The sequence below is a fragment of the Aphidius gifuensis genome, linkage group LG5, assembly GCF_014905175.1.
Source record: "Aphidius gifuensis isolate YNYX2018 linkage group LG5, ASM1490517v1, whole genome shotgun sequence".
In the NCBI taxonomy this organism is placed as follows: domain Eukaryota; kingdom Metazoa; phylum Arthropoda; class Insecta; order Hymenoptera; family Braconidae; genus Aphidius; species Aphidius gifuensis.
In genome coordinates this window covers 4547677-4566696 of record NC_057792.1, presented here as the reverse complement: position 1 = coordinate 4566696, position 19020 = coordinate 4547677, and the positions used below count along the sequence as shown (strand labels likewise).

General features: G+C 24.9%; 1 protein-coding gene and 1 long non-coding RNA gene across 3 annotated transcripts; one reads left to right on the top strand and one right to left on the bottom strand.

Annotated features, from left to right (window-relative positions):
- The first annotated feature begins 73 nt into the window (after positions 1 to 73).
- On the top strand, positions 74 to 3412 carry LOC122857034. Of its 2 annotated transcripts, XR_006374170.1 has the most exons (7): positions 90 to 322; positions 563 to 635; positions 889 to 977; positions 1062 to 1123; positions 1383 to 1509; positions 1596 to 1726; positions 3085 to 3412. It is a non-coding gene; the product is annotated as an uncharacterized LOC122857034 (long non-coding RNA). The 2 variants fall into 2 exon arrangements; XR_006374171.1 differs by lacking the exon at positions 3085 to 3412 and having other exon boundaries at positions 74 to 322; positions 1596 to 2471.
- Positions 3413 to 5788: 2376 nt separating this feature from the next.
- Positions 5789 to 9220, bottom strand: LOC122857033 (forkhead box protein F1-like). The gene is made up of 2 exons (XM_044159003.1): positions 7668 to 9220; positions 5789 to 6029 (listed from the first exon to the last, which is right to left on the bottom strand). The coding sequence occupies exons 1-2, from the start codon at positions 8947 to 8949 to the stop codon at positions 5833 to 5835; spliced, it is 1479 nt and encodes a 492-aa protein (XP_044014938.1). The 5' UTR covers positions 8950 to 9220; the 3' UTR covers positions 5789 to 5832.
- Positions 9221 to 19020: the final 9800 nt, after the last annotated feature.

Here is a 19020-nt window from a genome sequence, read left to right as displayed (position 1 = left end):
GTTCTTGTCGTGTGGTGGCGCGGCAGTCAATTTCTAAAATTCTCATGACTTTCTCATAAAAAAAAATATTTTCAGTTGGAAAAAAAAAAATATTATGTGTTGACGTGCTCCTGTTTTACAGTGAAATTATTAACAATAAATTGCAACAATTAATTGTTAATTTATAATAAATCGATTCAGTAACTCGCTAGCTACCATTTAAGTGCATAATTATTGCTGGATGTCACGTGTTGTAGCCAGAAATTGATATTGTTTAAAGCGTCAAAAAGCGGCCGGGTCACAAAAGGACCCCATGGAATTTTATGACACAAAATGGCCGCAGGTAAATATTTTTTATTATTGTTAGCTTTGTTTTTGTCAGACAACAAATAATACGCATAAACAATAGTAAAAATATAAATATTTAATTAATTATAGTGCAATAAAAAATTTGAGGTTAGGTTTCATTGTTTTCGCAAGTCAAGTGACATTTTTTGCAACAAATAATTGTTAAACATCCAATATTATTATATAAATTTATAAAGGAACATTAATTTAACATTTTTGTGTAAAAAAATTACAGATTTCCTTGGATATGTCAAAAGTTATCAAACCTGGACAAATGCCATGACATTTACTACAAAAAATAGCCTCAGGTAAATAATTTTTATTATTATTAGCATTGTTTTCATAATACAATAAATAACACGTATAAACAATAGTAAAATTACAAGTAAATAATTAATTATGATGTAAAAGCAAATTTGGGGTTAGGTTTTCTTGTTGTTGTAAGTTTATTTACAAATTTTTCATCATATAAATAGTGAACGTAAAATGTTGATTGACAAAAATAATTAAATAAATAATAGCAACAAAAATTGAAATATTTATTATTATTCAATGTTTCAGGAGCAAAAAAAAAAAAGGATAATCAGGAATTATTTGTTAAAATGATATGACAAGTGCAAAAGTCTTGGCTTTTTATTGGACAAGAAGAGGTAGTGAATACTTTTATTTGTTATAGTTAAATTTTTTTATTTATTCAACTCGTTGATAAAATATTTTTGTTATAAAAATTACAGATATCCTTGGATGTTTCAAGGTAAACAAACAACAGTGCATTTACAATGCAAAATGGCCACAGGTAAATAATGATAATTATTATTTATTTTGTTTTTTTTTTCGAACAATAAATTAATAATAACAATAGAGTATTATAATATCTATTGTTTATCAGTTTGGTTTTGTCATATAATAATTAAAAACACATGAAACAATAATAGAAGTTAGCTTTTGCTGTTATGATTTAATTGACATATTATGCAATAAATAAATATTTATTATAATTTAATTTTTTTATTTATCCAACATTTATCTAAAATATTGTTTGTTTAAAATTACAGTGCCTGATGAATGTTCAAAGCTAATCAAGACTGAGCATCAAGTAATTGTTGGCTACATAAAAATGTGCTGATAATTCATTCAACTGGTACAATTCAAACCAAGAAAAAGGCGTGTTAAATACCATAGGTAATTTTCGTAGTTTATTAAAGTTAAATACAAGCTGTACAATTTCTTGATTATATTTTAATTATTTTGTATGTTTTTTGTTCCAGAATGATATTGTACCAAGTCAACTGTCACAAATAACTGACAAATAGAGATGTCATTGTTCAAAGAATAATTCGACTGTTCAATTAAAATACGCAAGTAATGAAAACAACGTTGATGCTGGTAGTTGTAAAAGGTATGTTGGTTTTCGTTTTTCTTCGACAATTTGAATAAATTTAATATGAAATCAGTCCAACGAGTAAATACTTTTAAAAAAAATGACTGAGTATATTTCATATTAAATACTGATACAACTGAACGACAAAAAACAACAGACAAAAACGATTCTTTTAACGATAAACAAAATTTAACAAATTAAAAATAGATAATTAATTTTAAATAAAACGTTTATTGACTTGCGTTGCGTTTAAAAAATATAAGATTCGTTTTTCGAATGATGTGACAACCAACAATGTAAATTTATAATTATTAATTATAAATTCGCAAAATAAAAAAAAAAAAAGAAGAACGTATTATTAGAAAGAAAAAATATTCTCTGAAGACTGCCCAAAAACCACTTGGGTCAGTCATAATATGAAGAACCACAGGGCATTAATAAAAACCTGGATAAGAACCAACCTACTAAGCAAGATCATACAACAGACGATAATATAATTGATGCTTTGAAAAATCGACATGACAAACCACCTGTCTACTTACGCCATCACAAAAGGAAATATGTGCAAATTATATTGACCAGGACTAGCCAGCATGCTAATAATTAAAATACCAACACCAGACCATGACATTGGACATCCTGTTGATGAAACTTACAACATATCCATCCATTGATCCTGTGAGCTGTGCCTACATCTTGTGACATGATACAATTACAACAAACCAACTACAGAATAAAATAAAAAATTTTTAATGATTTTAAATTATGATTCTTCAAATTTATTTATTATATGTCTTTAAAAACAAAATGTATTGTAATTTAATTGTAATTATTTGAAGCAAGGAGACTGAAGACTTAGTCTTTTTGATTTGAACTAGGTCTCTTGTCTTCTTGATTTAAAAACGGTTGGTTTTGTAGTCCATAGTTAACTGAACATGGTAGGAAAGAAAAGAGAAAAGTTGAACTATACCAAATAACGTTAACTATAGACTACAAAACCGGCCTTTAAGCTGTATAGTTAGCTTTGATATGCTTGTGGAACCAACTGCCTCTCGTACAAAATATTTGATGAAAGAATGTCTGAATGCAGTACCATGCTCGTAATGCTTTGTAATAATTTTATCCAACAATTGATTAGATAGTCGGCGTTTTAAACACATCAGTTTTATTCGTACAACAATTTTTGCGTACATTATAAATCATAATTACATATCCTAAATTATTATTTAATAATATAATATATTGTTTAAATAACTTAACACACAAAAAGACACTCATGACAACTTTGACAAAACATAAATTAGTACTCTATTAATGATTGATTTTTAAATTTATAATGTATACATTTTAATAACTTTTATGATTTTATTTCATAGTGGAATTTGGCCTGTTTACTAATTGCAATCATAAGAAAATAATCATTCACATCATACACGTAGGGATATACATTTATCTAAATCCTGCTTCATAGATCATTCAAATACGTGTTGGTGCAAGGAGACTCCAGACCAGAAAATTCAACTATATACATTGGCTGGTCTTCTTGCTTTGCTCCTAGAACTTCTAAATAAGGTAAGAGGCCCTCTGGTCACTTTTTTTAACCAAACCCTCAGGGTAAAAGTGCGTCAACAAGCTTGTAACTTTAAAGAATTTATGTTATAATTTTTTAAAGCTACTTGATAATCCCCCAATATTTATATTTGATATATTTTTGTGACTTGTTAGCTCACCTTGATCACTGTTTTTTTTTTTTTTTGTTTATTTAAATTATAATATTTCATGCACAAGAGTAAATGGTTTTAGTTGTTTGATCAAGGTGTGCACATCAACCTGTCTATCTCAAACAGAGTAGACGGGGGTGAATAGGATGTGTTTCAGGTATTTCCATATATAGGACACCAAATTAATTTTTCTAAGAGAAATTAGGATGTTTATTTTATTCCTTTTCAGGTTTATTATATATTTGCAATATTTAGATTTAAGTAATTTCTTGTTGAACGCACTTTACCACAAAAATTTACAAAGTTGTAAATTTATTTTTTAAAATACTTTTTTTTTAAATTAAATTTAATATGCCTGCTGCTTTGAGCGCAAGGAAATAATCCATTACTTTTTTTCATCTAACTTGTATTAGGCAAGGTATTTTTCTTTTTTTTCGGAGTGTTTCGTTTAATTTTATTTTTTAAAGGGATTTTAAATATTACCAAGTGCGAGCAAGTTGGTTATAAAGCTAGCTAACTTTTATATTAATCCCAAATAAAATTTATAATCAAGATGATAGACATTCTCCCGTAAATTGTCTCAATTTCATTGAATTAATAAAATAAATCTTTGCTAAAATAATAAACACTTTTTAAAAAAACAATATTTTTTGTTTTGAAAAAAAAAAAAAAAATTCTACTACTATTTCATTGATAATTTAATAAATATTAAATAAATAAAAAATTCATAAAAAATGATATATTTTTCTCGAGTTAAAAAAAAAAAAAAGGGTAGCTTATTTTACTTGTTATATTTTTTTTTCAAAACATCATCATAAGGCTAAAAATTGTAGTTTATTATTTTAACAAAAATTTATTCCTTCTAGCATTAACTATTTTTTTTTTCCTCTCAATTTTTAAAACTACATGTTTTACTATTGCACTTTTTTTTTTTTTTTTTTAATTTTTTCGATGAGTAACATTGAGAAATTAATTATTATTATCGTGCTGTCATCGACAACGTTGAGTGGCTTTTCTTAAATATTCTTGCACGTGCTCTACAAAACTCAGAAATTTTTAACTTACCTATTTCGAAATAATTTCCATCTTATTTTATCATCAATACTATTTTTTTTATTTTTTATGAATATAATAATTATAATAAATGTATTCTATTCATAATCACATCATCATTGAATCAAAAATACTTTTATAAATTCTTGGAAATAGTCTGATTTACGTTGAATAAAAATAATGGATAAAAAAAAAAAAAAAGTATATATATATAATGTGAATTTAAACGGTCCCGAGAAAACGACTGCTTCATGTAAGAAACACCACATGCATTCAGTCGTATAGCGTTTAATTTATCGTGTAAACAGATGATCTTTAAAGATGGCAAAATTCAACAGTCGACAGACAATACCTTGATAAATTATTTAAAAAAAAATTATTATTAAAAAAAAGTATTATGTACACAGTTGAAATAAAAAAATATTAAATTTAATTTTTAATATTTTTTTCAACAAATTTTCCAATATGTAAATTTAAAATTTTTTATTTCTTTTTATTCAATAGAAAATCAACATTAACAAACAAAAAATTCATAATTTTCATTTAATATATTTTTTGGATAAATGTTGATTATTTTAAATTTAATATTTTTTTTTTTTGTAGACTGTGTCTATTTTAAATTTTTTATAATAGAATAAAATTTATATATTTTTAACAGATATAAAAAGTTGAATATTTTTAAAAATGCAACAAGATATATCGAAAAAAAAAAAAAAATTGTATTTATAAATTGATATTTAAACACGTGATGAATATAGAAGAAAATTTAATTTTTAAAATCATTTTAAACTACCTCGTGATATCTTCAATCTAATATATACACCGACAAACATTATTTTTATATTTTTTTTGTCTTTTATATTAAAACGACCTAAGGGTTGAGCAATTTTTTAATATAAATACTCAATCTCTGTGTCTGGTTGCAACATGTTTTTATCCAAAATTTTTTTTTTTTTCTTTTCCTAAAAGTTGTTAAATCAAAATACAATTTCTTTTTTTATATACCAAACAATACTTTTTTTTTCCTTTTTTTTTTTTTGATTTTTATTTAAACTAAATTTTGTAATTATTATTATTATTTTTTTTTTAAATTATATAACTTATATATTAATCTTAAATTAAATACTTTGCATTTATTATTATTATTATTATTTTTTTTAAACAATGTTGTCATCTGTTGCTATAAATAATTATATAGACGCAATAACAATTTTTTAAATTTTTATATTAATTTTTTAATTAACAAATTTTTTATTTGGCAATTTTTTGTTTTTTTTTTCTAAAGTCTCTTCATCTCAGATTGAGGTTTAATTTAATTTTTTTTTTTTTAATCATTGGTATTTATTTTTTTTACATTGATGAGTACTTGTGTTGATCGTAGTATAATCCACTTGCAGGTGAGCTTGTTGAATGAATATTTGATCCAATACTTAGTGCTCCTATATTACTCAAATTTAATGAGTGACTAAAGTATGAAGGATTTCTTTCGATAAGACCACCACCAGAACTATTTGATGATGAACTTGTTGCACATTGAATTCTCAGTGCTAAAATCAAAGATAAATTGGTTTTTTTTTTTTTTTTAAAGTAGATTGTTAAGTGATTAAAAATAAAATATTGTAGAGCTTTTTTTACTGAAAATTTTTCTTTTTAATTTTGTGTAAGTGCGTTTGTGAAAGACCACACACGAGTTAATACATAAAAAATACAAATCAAATTTAAAATAATTTAAAAATAAAATAAAATAAAATATCAAGTTTGCAAGACAAGTACGATGAATTCAAATAAAAGAGCTTTGAAATTCAGTTTGTTCTCATGTTTGAGAAAAATAGTTTCTCAAGTGCAGGATACTTGACTCGTGTCTCTCTCTCTCTCTCGTTTTATTTTTATTTTTATTTTTTTTTCTATGTATTTTATGTGGTTTAGAATATCTAAAATTTCAAGTCTATGGTGGTTCTTGAGTATTTCACAAAACCACATGAATTTAATAATTTATTGCTGACTTTTTTTCCTTTTTTTTTTTTGAGTATTCAATATGATGTAAATTTAACACAATGCTATTATACAACACAAAGAATATAATTTTTTTTTTTTTTTTTAAATTCTATTAAAATGGTTTTATTGCTTTTTAAATTATTAACTATTTACAAAAGGTTCTATTCAAAATTACTAATAATATTTATTTTTTAAAAAATAAATAAATCAGCTTGATTTTAATTTTTTTAATTTTTTTTTTAAATGATAATTGTATTTACAAAAACAACTAGTTATTTATTTTTTTTGTTTAATTGCATTAATTATTTTTCGAATAAATTAAGAATAGTTTTTTTTTTTTTTTTTAATTTATGTTTATATAGTGTAATTGTTTATTGAAAAAGTCACAAGTTCAACGACTTGTTATCCGGTTGATTTGAAATTGTTAGACACGTGTTGAGTTAGTCAAAAAAAAAAAATATGATGATGATGATGATGACTGTCATGAAAGCTAATAGTTACTGTCATTTGCCGACGGAAAGACATTTCCATGTCATTTAAAAAAAATAATAACCATTAAAAAAATAAAAATTCATTAAGAATAAAATTTTATATTGTCGTGTTGATTTTCATATAGGGTTTAAAAAATTTTTTTAAAGTCACGAAATAATATAACTAAATTTATTTATTTGTTCAGTCTGACTAAGATGCAAGTGCATTTTACATTCTTACAAAATCCAGAGTTTTAATTTTCCAGATGGCCCTGATGGTCCTTGCGATCCTTCGTTTGAAAAATATGAGATAGAGTCGTTAAATTTAAGACACTATATAAAATACAAATACACATGAACGACAAAATAAAAAATAAAAAAAAAAAACCTATAAACGAATTGGGTGGTATAGGGGTTTATATTCACACTCTAATATTTTTATATTATTATTTTTTTTTATTTTTTTCTAAATCATTTTTATATTCATCTGTCTTTTACTTGATTTTATTTTCGTTAAAAAAAAAATATATATGTATTTCATAAAATGGTTTAATTTAATCTCCAATTACAAAAGTATATATTTTTTAAAATAAAAAAAAAAAAATAATACTTGTCAAAACAGTTGATAAGAAAAAAATATAAATTTTATAATTTTAACGTCTCGTTAAATTTTTTTTTTCAATTTGTAATTTTAAAAAATAATAATTTTACATTTCTTACCATGATCAGCAACAGAAGTTGGACATTCAATATTATTTGTGCTTGAATTACCAGCTGGACTAGTACCACCTCCTGTATGTGTTTGTATATTTCTCATTGTTGAAAGATTAATATTTGTTGAATTTCCCGCCAAACCATAACCAACATAATAATCTTGTGTTGGAATATGTTGATTTGTTAAATTTGTATTTTGTATATTTTTAAAATTACAATTAACATTATTATCTTGATGTTCATTTTCTGTTTTATATGATGATGATGATGATAATTCATTATTTTGTTGATTAACTTGATGTAAATGATCTTGTTTAATACCAAATATATCATTATTTGAACGATATGTTATTTGTTCATTTGTATTTCTTGTAAATGGTTCATTTTTAAATGCAATATCAGTATTTCTATATAATGATGGTTCACCAGTTTTATATGTAACTTCAGTTGTTTTATATGTAACTTCAGCAATTGATGGTGGTGGTGGTGGTGGAGCTTTATATGGCGGTTCAAGATAACTCCAATCATTAATACCACTTACATTACCACCACCACCACCACCTCCACTTCCATACATTTGATAATCTTGATAATTTTGATATTGATTTTGATAACTATTTGTATAATCAACACATCCATTTGTTAAATTATCATATCCAGATGTTTGTATTGCACTTGTTAAACCAACACTTGGTACACTACCAAAATATTGTGAATATTGTGGTTTTAATGCTTGACATTTTCTTCTAAAACCTCTTGGTCTTCGACGAAAACTTCCTTCTTCAAACATATATTCACTTGCTGGATCAATTGTCCAATAATGTCCTTTACCAGGTCTACCTAAACCTTTTGGTAATTTAATAAAACACTCATTTAAACTTAGATTATGTCTTACTGAATTTTTCCATCCTTGATATGTACCACGAAAAAATGGAAATCTTTGTTGTAAAAATGTATATATTTCTGATAATGTTAATCTACGATCTGGACTTGATTGTATTGCCATTACAATTAATGCAATATATGAATATGGTGGTTTTTCTTGACGTCGTGTACCTGATTTACGTGTTGATGTTGATGATGATGATGATGTTGTTGTTGTTGTTGTTGTTTCTAATAAATTATTTGTAACTAATATATTTTCACTTTGATGTGATAAACTTGATATAATACTTGATTGATGATCAAATTTATTTATATTTCTATTAATAATATTTGTTGATGTATCATTATGATGATGATGATGATCATGAACATGTAAAGATGATGATTCTACTTCGTTTTTCATTTTTAATTTAATTTATTTTAATTTTTTTTTTTAAATTAATTCACTTAATTACATTTTATATGCACAATTTAATATATTTTTTTCACAATCAATGTTTTTATTGTTTGTTTATTTGTTTATTTAATTGAGTAGGTAGTTTTTTTTTTTTTTTTTTTTAAACACAATTTAAATTGTTTATAATTAATTATAATATTTATTTTTTTATTATTGTTGATTGATAAAATATTTAAAAAACTAAACTGTTGCGTTTGAGTGTTACGCTTGACTGCCAAGTTGATTCAAGATAAAACGCGAGATTCAATGTTTGTAAGGGAGTGGCAAGAAGTAGTATGCCCGCCTCTGGGCGGTTTAATTATTCATCAACAAAGTATCAGCTTGCTTATTTGAAATTATGGCTCACTAACCGAACTTGGTATCAACCAATAAAAACATTTTCTCGTTCTACGTCATTATTTTTTATATTTTTTAATAATTTTTTTTTTTTTATATTTACTATAATTTATTTTAATATTGAGTTGATAAATTAATTATTGATAATTATAATTTTCTTTTTTTTTTTTTTTAATTATAATTATTGAATTATTAGGTTGATTTAAACTAATAATTATCAATTTATTTATTTGCGGTTTTATTAATATTTAAAATTAAAGCTTCAATTCAATTTTAGCGGTTTTATGTAGTTAGAGCTTTTTTTTTCAACCCCCAAGTTTACCTAGAAAATTATATAGAAATTAAAAGCAATTGTTAATTTAATTTGTAAAATATATAGAAGATAAAATAAGGAAAGGCAATATGTTGATGACTATTTTTTTTTTTAATTAACAAGTCCAATTTCAGCAGATTTTACGTAGTTGGAGCTTTTTTTTTTTTTTAACCCCTTAATTTCATTAGAAATATTATAGAAACAAATAAATTTAGGGGGGGGGGCAACACTGTTGACTATTTTATTTTTAAAATAAACAAATAAACAATAAACATTACATTTTTTTTTTTTTTTTTTTTCAAAGTAGTATATAATAATTCATTAAATACATACTTTGAATTGATTTTTTAATTGACTACCAAGTATTGATATATTATGCATCAATTAAAATAAATTTGATATTCTAATATTCGTATATATTGTAATGTATATCATTGTCGGTGATGATTAATTCTTAATTTTTTTTTATCAGCGGCATTGTCAGGATTTAAATCTCAAAATATCATTTGTCTTTTTGTTATCTTTGATACTCAAGTAACACAAATCAAGCCGAATATATTATCATTAATACAATAAAGGATTTGCAAATAAAATTTTTAATTTTCTTTATTTTATTTTTTTTATTTCAAGTGTTAAATTTTATGTGTCAAGCAAGACTTGCAATGGTGACACTTATGATATTTTAAATGTATCAAAATCTCTTTCCACAGATCGTATAATTTGTTTAGATTACTCTTTGAATGGTTTGTGATGATTGAAATTTTTTATACACATACAAATCATAACGTCATCATATTTTTCTTTGAAATAATATAAATCTTTAAATCACACAGCACACTATATAGATATTAAATATTAAATTTTTCTTTAACATGTTATTAATTTAATTATATGATTTATTATTCATAAATCATTTATATAATTTTTTTTTAATTAATTTATAAAAAAAATAAAAATTAAACAGCTCAATGCACACGTCTGGTAAAATTTTCCATGCTTATATATATAAAAAGTACTTGAATTAAAAACCTGAAGTATGTCATAATTTTTTGATATTTTTTAAAGATTTTGAGACACTTGTATTTAATTTACAGCAAGTTTAAGGGTTAAATATTAAAAAAAAAAAAAAAAAAAAATTCAAGTGTTTTATCCACTTGTTCAATCCTTGGGGGTAAAAACTCTTGACTATGTGTTTTTATTTTTTTTATATATCAATTCATGTATTATCAAGCTATAGCACGTTTAATCTCTACGTTAACAGAATTAAAAAAAAATAAATAAATAAAATGACACGAAAGAATAATTAGAAAAAATACGAATAAAAAACACTGATTAAAATTTAAATGATATAGTTCTATCTTTGTAGTTTCATGTGCATAACACTTGATTATTTTATTTTATTTTTTTTTTTAACAAAAAGAATTTCAAATCGACCTAGCTATCAGTGACAAGTAGATTTTTCTTTTTTTTATGGTAAAGATTTTCTGCAGGCAGGCATGTCGTTCCCAACCCGTTTTTTAAATTATAAATTAGTGAAGAAAGAAAAAGAAAAAATTAAACAATTGATTTAAATTTTCATTTAAATTAAAATGAGATTAAGAAAAATAAAAAAAAAAAAAAAAAGGAAGTAAGGAAGGAAGGAAGGAAAAAATATTACTGCCTCGTCACATTTCTGGACAGCACGTGATTTTTGATGCTCACATTTAACTAGTAAAACTCGCGAGGGAAGCGACGACCACCCAAGCTTTCATCAGACATGCCGACAAGTCTGTTTACACGATACCGTAATTTTATACTACTGATCATACATACGTCTGTTACAAGCCTTAGGGTGTACCTTCTTTTCCCCGATGCCCCCAATATGTTAGCTTTTAATATATATTTATTTTTTAAATATATATTTTCACCATGAAATTTGACAAATTTTCATCAATTTTTTTTTCTATAATTTGCTTAGATTTTCTATTAATTTAAATAATATTTATATTAGTTTTTTCTCAATATATAAAAATTCAATTTTAAATTGATATTTATCCTTAAGGACTATTATTAAAAAATAGGGAAGTCGTTTTGTGTGCGTGTGTGTATATTATGTTAATAAGTATACATGATACACTTGAGTTAGTTTTGAAAAGTGTCTGTTTACTTGCAACATAACTGTATCCTGCTTGCATTCAATCCACTCGTATATGATTTTTAGCACTTGGATCATTGCTCTCCCAGTGTCGTTTAAATATTTCTTTTTTTTTTCTTTTAATTTTTTAATTCCAAGTTCAGGATGCTCCCCTAGTTGCTCGTGATGACAGGATGAACGAGGTACAGTAGTCCTATTTGTTTACAATATTATCAAAACATTACTGGGTTCTTAGGAGAAACCAAAAAAGAATTATAGTCTATTATAAACAATTCAAAGAAGAAAAAAAAAAAAAAAAAAAGAATAAATAAATAAATAAAAAATACATATGAGGGGTAAAAGAAAAAATCCATGAATATATAATTTTTACTTTTTTTTTTTCTTTTATTAAATGCTAAAATAGAGAATAGATATAGTTAAAAATACTTTAACTATATGCATGTATATCTATGTCCGTGAGCAACAAAATTTGTTCAGTATTTTGAAATGCGTATATATATAAGTATAAAAGAAAATTTTTGCGTCTGGGATGTATCGGTGGTCGCTAGTAATTTTAAAGCTCGTGTGCGAAGGCATTGAAATATAAACAATTTACTTAACAGGACCGCAATGTATCTGTCTTTTTAGTCAAGCTTTAGTCTCACTTTGATGAAAGTATTTTTGTTTGTAACAATTTTAATTTCATTAATTTTTTATTACCTCAAGTAAAAAAAAAAAAATTTTTTTTTTTTTTTTCTAAAATTTTATAAACATTTATTAATGAGTCATTTGTCAATGTAAATTATTATTGTAGAAAAAAAAAAAAAAATTCTATCACTAAATTATACATGTTGATCATTAGTTTTTTTTTTATCTTATTCTATTTTTTTTTTTTTTTTTGATGATGACGACATTGTGCATATTTGATTAATGCAACTGTGTAATTTTTTTGAATTTTTTTTTTTTTTTGAATATTTTTTCTTCTCGTCATTATTTATTTATGTTTAAAACTACACTCGTTATATAGAAATAAAACATATGGACTTAATTTCTAAGGGAAATACAAAATGTGAATAAATTTTATTAAAAAATTTTTTAACCCGTTGTGTTTTAGATATATAATTTATAAATGAAGTTGAAAATTTTGTAAAACCAGCTGTGGCCATCTTGCCAAGGCGAGTGAAATTTAATGGCATCGTTATTTTTTAACGATCGTTTGTTAAATATCATGGCTCAACGGGAATAGATTTACCAGTTAATTTAATAAAAAATAAATGAAAATTAAAAATATATAAATGCAAGTGAAATATAATAAATTAAATTCATAATTTTTATTATAATAATTAATAATAATTTAAAAATTTCTTTTTTTTAAATTATTTTGAATAAAATAATTTTTTTTTAATTTCATTTTTTCAATTCTAATACAAAAATAATAACAAATAAATTATTAAATTATTAATTATTATTAAAATGAATTTATGAATAATACTTTTACAAGTCATGGAAAAATATAATTGAATGTTAGGGAATCATAATTAAAAAAGTTTATTTTAAAAAATTTAGTTGTGGTTATTTAAAAGTATCTAAATAATAACAAATTTTTTTGAATCATTATTTAATTAATAGAAAAACAACTAGATAAAATTATCCTCCAATTTTTAAAATTTAATTTTAATTATTTTTTCTATTAAGAAATTTTTAATACCATACCGAGTTATACATATCTCTATGTATGCAGATTCTAATAAGAGAGCTTTTCAAAAAGCTCATGCGTCAGTGGATGATCAGGTTGATTTTAAATAGTAACTTACCGACTGTCGACAAATTCAGAAGCTGTTGAGTCTGTTGAATGCTTTTCGTAAAAGAGGGAAGTGATTTGTTCAAATTCACAGTCAAAATATTGAGCTTAGAATTGAAAAAGATATTTGGATTGCCCTAAATCTGAATGACTCATAGTTTTCATGCATAAGAAAATTTTAAATTGGTTAGGAGTTTTATTTTTTAGAAATTCGTTAGTCAACAATTGTCATTGTTGTTTCAATATATAATTAATATTATTTTTCTAAAAAAATGTATATTATTTATACATAACTTCATAGCTTGTCCTTTTTTTTTCGAGTTCTATACACTAGGGCGATAATATTGTAGCATTTTTTATTTTTCTTAAATACTCAAATATAAGTTAAAATAAATTTTGGAATTCTATTGTTGTCATAAGTCTCTTTAATTCGCATTTAAAAATCCAAAATATTGTAGTTCATTTTTGACCAACACATTTGTTTCGACTTAGTAGAAATTCCTTATTTTTTATGAGAAATATTTGAAGGTGCTGCAACTATTTGTGCATCTGGAAAGACTTATAAACTGATGTGCATCATCAGTCCATATGAAAAAAAAAAAATAAAATAAAAAAATTTTAAGGAGCAATACGTGCAAAAAACTCAAAGACCCGGATATTTAAATAAAGGTCAGAAGCATTGGTATTCACCTGGAATTTTTTTTCGACTGTTGTATATGTTTGTGCCAAAAAAATCATTGGCTTTTTTTTTTTTTTTTTAAGAGATTATCTAAAAAATTCTAATCCCGGCTAATAGCGCCACCGGTTAATCCATATGCTGCACTGACCAGTTTAGCTGAATGTCTTGTCGAATTTTTTAAGGTTTTATATTTTCAAAAATTTCCGACGGCTATGTAAAACTTTTAGTTTACTTTAATCTATCTTATTTTAAAAAAACGAAGCAGAAATTAATTTTTTAAATTTATTAAGTTTGTCGGTAGTTTATCAAAGAACTAAATATATACCAAATATAGACGTAATATTGAGCAAAATCAGAAAAAATAAAGGAAAAAAAAAAATAAAATTTCGATAGCAAATTAAGCCGGAAATGAAGTGATGGCTGTGTGCATTTATAATAAATATATGTGTGCAGAAAAATACATGGTCGATATTAATGACATCAAAGACAGGCGACAACGGATATGTATGAACCCTCGTAATATATTTCTTCATCTTACTCGTTCTTGGGAATGGTCCATCAAAGAGCTGTGAATGGATAAATGTAAGCAGTCGTTTAGTGAGAACTTATTGCTAATTTTAATTACCGCACCTGATTTAAAGAAGAAAAAAAAGTTTTTTAAAATAATAAACAAGACATTTTTTGACCTTCGATGTATCGTAAATTGTCAAAAAAAAAAAAAAATAGCTTTTCTCAAGTATTAAAAAAAAAAAAAACGAAGAAATAATAACTGGACACATGTTATATATCCATATCTAAAATAATCATCTGACGCACAAAAAAACACTCGTAATATGTATTTTATATATTTTTATTTGATTTGACGCCACACGCTCCGTCGCTTTACCGCATCAATTTTACAGCAGTTTTATTAGTATACATATAAAAAAAAAAGAATTTAAAAAATAAATAATTAACAGGTGATAAAAAATGTATGATTAATCATCATTGATTTGAGATTTCATAATTTTTTATTTCTTTTTTCAACCCTTTGAAGAATTTTCGGTAGTAGAAGTTTTCGTGCTCGCTTGGAAATATTTCCCGAATTTTCCTATTAATTTCAAGAAAACGCGTTCAGTTGGTAATCGTTTTTATGTTTATTAGTTAATAATTTTAGCTAATGATCGTGCAATCAAGCTCAAGAAAAAAGAACCCATTGATTTCTTAATTTTTTACTTAGAGCTTTAGCTCATTTTTTTGAGGGACCACACATACATTATTGAAATAATTTTTGTCATATCGCATATCCCTCTTTTAAACTAATTTCATATTTCATCAAGTTTTTTTTCCTTGTTTTTTATTACTTCTCATTAATTATACTTAAAAATAATAATAAAAAAAAATTTCGGAAGGAAACACACCTAACGAGATTTTGAGAAAAAATACTTGTGATGGTAGACGGCATGGCACCATCATATCCAACTACATATCCTGTAGCATATAATATATTTAGAAAGAAAAAAAAAAAAAAAGCCAGAAAAATAATAAAAAAAGACGGAAGAGAATTGTCTCCGTCGCTTAGTAATAAGGAAGTTGCCTGCTGTTTAGAAAAATATTGAGCTGCTAAATATCGTTGATAGAGCAATATGCCTGAGAAAACAGTTTTCGTTTTTTTCTTTTTTGTTATTTTCTTTTGGACTACTGTTTCTAAACTATTTTCTATTCTTTTCCTCATGAAATATAGTGTATATATATTTTTTAAAAATACTTGAAGCTTAAGTCTGCAGACTGCTTGTCACCAAATAATTTAATTTCTATTTACACATATTTATCAGTAGATTATCAATTAAATTTTAATACAATATTACTATTATTATAAATTAGAGAAATATAATTTTTTTTTTTAATTCAATAAGTTTAACACGCATGTATACATAGTTGATTGAATATGATAATTTTTTTTTTTTATTATTTTTTTTATCTGTCTATCCAACTGTCTGTTTCTTTGGTTTAAATATATTAACGAAAAAAAAAAGCATACTAAGCGAGCTTAATAGAGCTGTCAAGTGAGTCTTGGTGAACACCCCTTATCTCCTCCCCTTGACACCTTTTTTCTTCCTCCTTATTGAATTGTTATTGTTAGGCCTGCACACTACCAGGACGACGACGCATTTCTTGCGCACGCGGTAGCCATGTTCCTGTCAGTTTTAACTGGTTGCCAACCCGTATATATAATACATACATATATATATGTACGCGTACATGATATTCCAGTATATACTATGTTTCAATGTGTGCAAAATACACCACCCTCTTTATCATTTTCCATTGCAAATACGCACGCGCTATATTTACATTATATCACAAATTGCCCCAGGTTCTCGTTAAGGAGGCGCACATGAAGAGCTATGGTCGACAATTTGAGGGATGAAGAAGTGGCTAAGATAAATATAGCCAGGGGCATTTTATTCGTAATTAAATAAACTACCATTGTAGCCTACTTTTATTATATATTTTTGTTTTTTTTTTTCTTCAATTTAATTATGTTTTTTTTTTTTTTTTTTGGATTGAGAAATTGTTTTTTAGAAAAATTAATGAAATTGCGAATTAGGATTATAGTAAGGTTCCCAAAAATAGAAAAAAAGCTTAAAATAAATTTTTTTATTTTTCTTTGTTTTTTTATATTTGTGAATGGAATTCCATATGCGTCAACTCAATTATAAGGTCATGGATTTTCGTTTTTTTTTTTTTTTTTCTCATGTTGTCGATATAGATGATGGCTCGGGTGTTTTGACACGATGCTACCTCTTCGGATAATCCGTTAAACGACGAATGCGGGTGGTCCAAGTCACCTCATCACCCCTCAATTTTACAAAAGAACCATTTGAAAAATATAAAAAATATGAAAAAAAAAAAAAAAAGGACAGTAACATTTTCTGTTCGTAAAGATTATCCTATTGAAAATCTGACCCACCAGAAGTGCCAACTTTTATTGTCATATCCGGAAAATACAACGTGTCTATAGTAATCCCGGTCAAGGCCAGCTCTACCACGAAGCTCAAGAAAATCTTCTGGAATTATATGAGTAAAATATTTCCTTCCGGTTGAGTATTAAATGCAAAAAAATAAGCAGGAATTTTTTAAACATTTTTTTTAGCAACTTTGCCAGTAATAGCAAAATTATCATTGAGATTATTTATACATTATGAAAAAAAATTAATGAAATTATATTAAGATGATATTTTTACAAGGAAGTCTTTGTGCTTTATTTGTTAATTTTTAATGTATGTTAACTTTCATTTTATCCACTTGTGGATGATGTTAAAAATGACATATATATATTCAATCAGTGTATACACCAATGGATCTACTTGTCAGTCACTAACAGTATATTTAACGACCTCTTTTTATTCTTTTGACAGTAGTTTAAACATGGACAATTAATCATCTGTGCGGATAACTGTATATGTATAGCTTTAGAAATATTTTGATCTCGAGAAATATAACTGCATGTTCAAACGATATATATATTTACAATATCATTTCTCGACTAGTCAAGTGTATATATAAATTTTTTTTAATTCTTATTTTCAATATAATCATCTAAATTAATATACAAATTTAAATTATTTTTAATTACTTGAATGTTTTTTTAAAAATATTTATCTATTTATTTGTTTGTTTATTTGTTTGTTTGTATAACTAATTTAACATGATTGTTGTTTGGTATTTTGAATCTCAGCGGGTGGATCTATAAAGTAAAAATAAAAAAAAAACTCTTTATTGATAAAAAAATTATACCTAAAAGAAATAAAAAATATATATATATATATATTCTTTTTGTCTTTGCCGCATTGGGCATCCGGTTCCGGTCCTTATCTCTGGTTACACGTGGTGCAACCATTGTGGCACACATGTTGACATCAACCCCCAAGACGACCAAAAAATACCTAAACCAGTAAAATCTTTATATAGGGCAACTATAGTCAAATTCCATAAGGAAATGACCGGTTAATATTTTCTTTCTTTTCATTATAATACACGTGGAAAATTTTTATAAAAATATTTAATGACAATTCAATACTCTATATGACTCCTAAAAATCAGTATGTTTTTTTAATATTTTGAAAAGGATCATATAAAAAATATTATAGACACATTTCAAGTAAAAATTTTTACAACTTGACGTGAAATAAAAGAGCAAATAATTTTATGTCACGTTTTTATGTGAAAAAAAAAAAAAAAAAAATGTTTCTATTGTCATTACTAGCGTTAAATAGGATTATATTAAGCTGTTTTACTGCTAAAGAATAGAGTCAAATCGAAGAGCTAGGTTATGTTTTGGTAAGCAAACTGCGTGAGTTCTACATTTGTACGAATGTGATCTATAGCAAAGTATTGTAAAAAAAGCAAAGTGTTAAAACTCAAATAAAGTTGACAGGTGAATGAATACGTGCCTCATATTCTGACTGGGTTGAAAAAAGAAAAATTTTCATTTTTTTTTTTTTAAATTCTTTTTCTTTCTTTTGCTTACTTTATATGTCAGGTTTCCATTTTTTTTTTTTTTTTGAACCTGTATATTGTGAAGGGGATCCAGGAAATTGATCCAACAAAGTATATAGAAATCATTCAATGATAATTAGATGATTTTTTAAAAATATATTAGCAATTTAAATTTGAAGGGAATGAAATATATGATTTTAAAAATGCTCATCATGGCATATTGGCTCAGATGGTTGGATCCAAAAGTGTGACACAGCATTTTAGTATATATGGAGTGTCTGCGTGGGTTTTTT

Bases quoted from the DNA above. Each gene is read 5' to 3' on its own strand.
- LOC122857033 (XM_044159003.1), bottom strand. From the start codon at position 8,949: ATGAAAAACGAAGTAGAATCATCATCTTTACATGTTCATGATCATCAT. The intron at 6,030-7,667 runs GTAAGAAATGTA...CTTTGATTTTAG, and splicing joins AACTTCTGTTGCTGATCATG to CACTGAGAATTCAATGTGCA.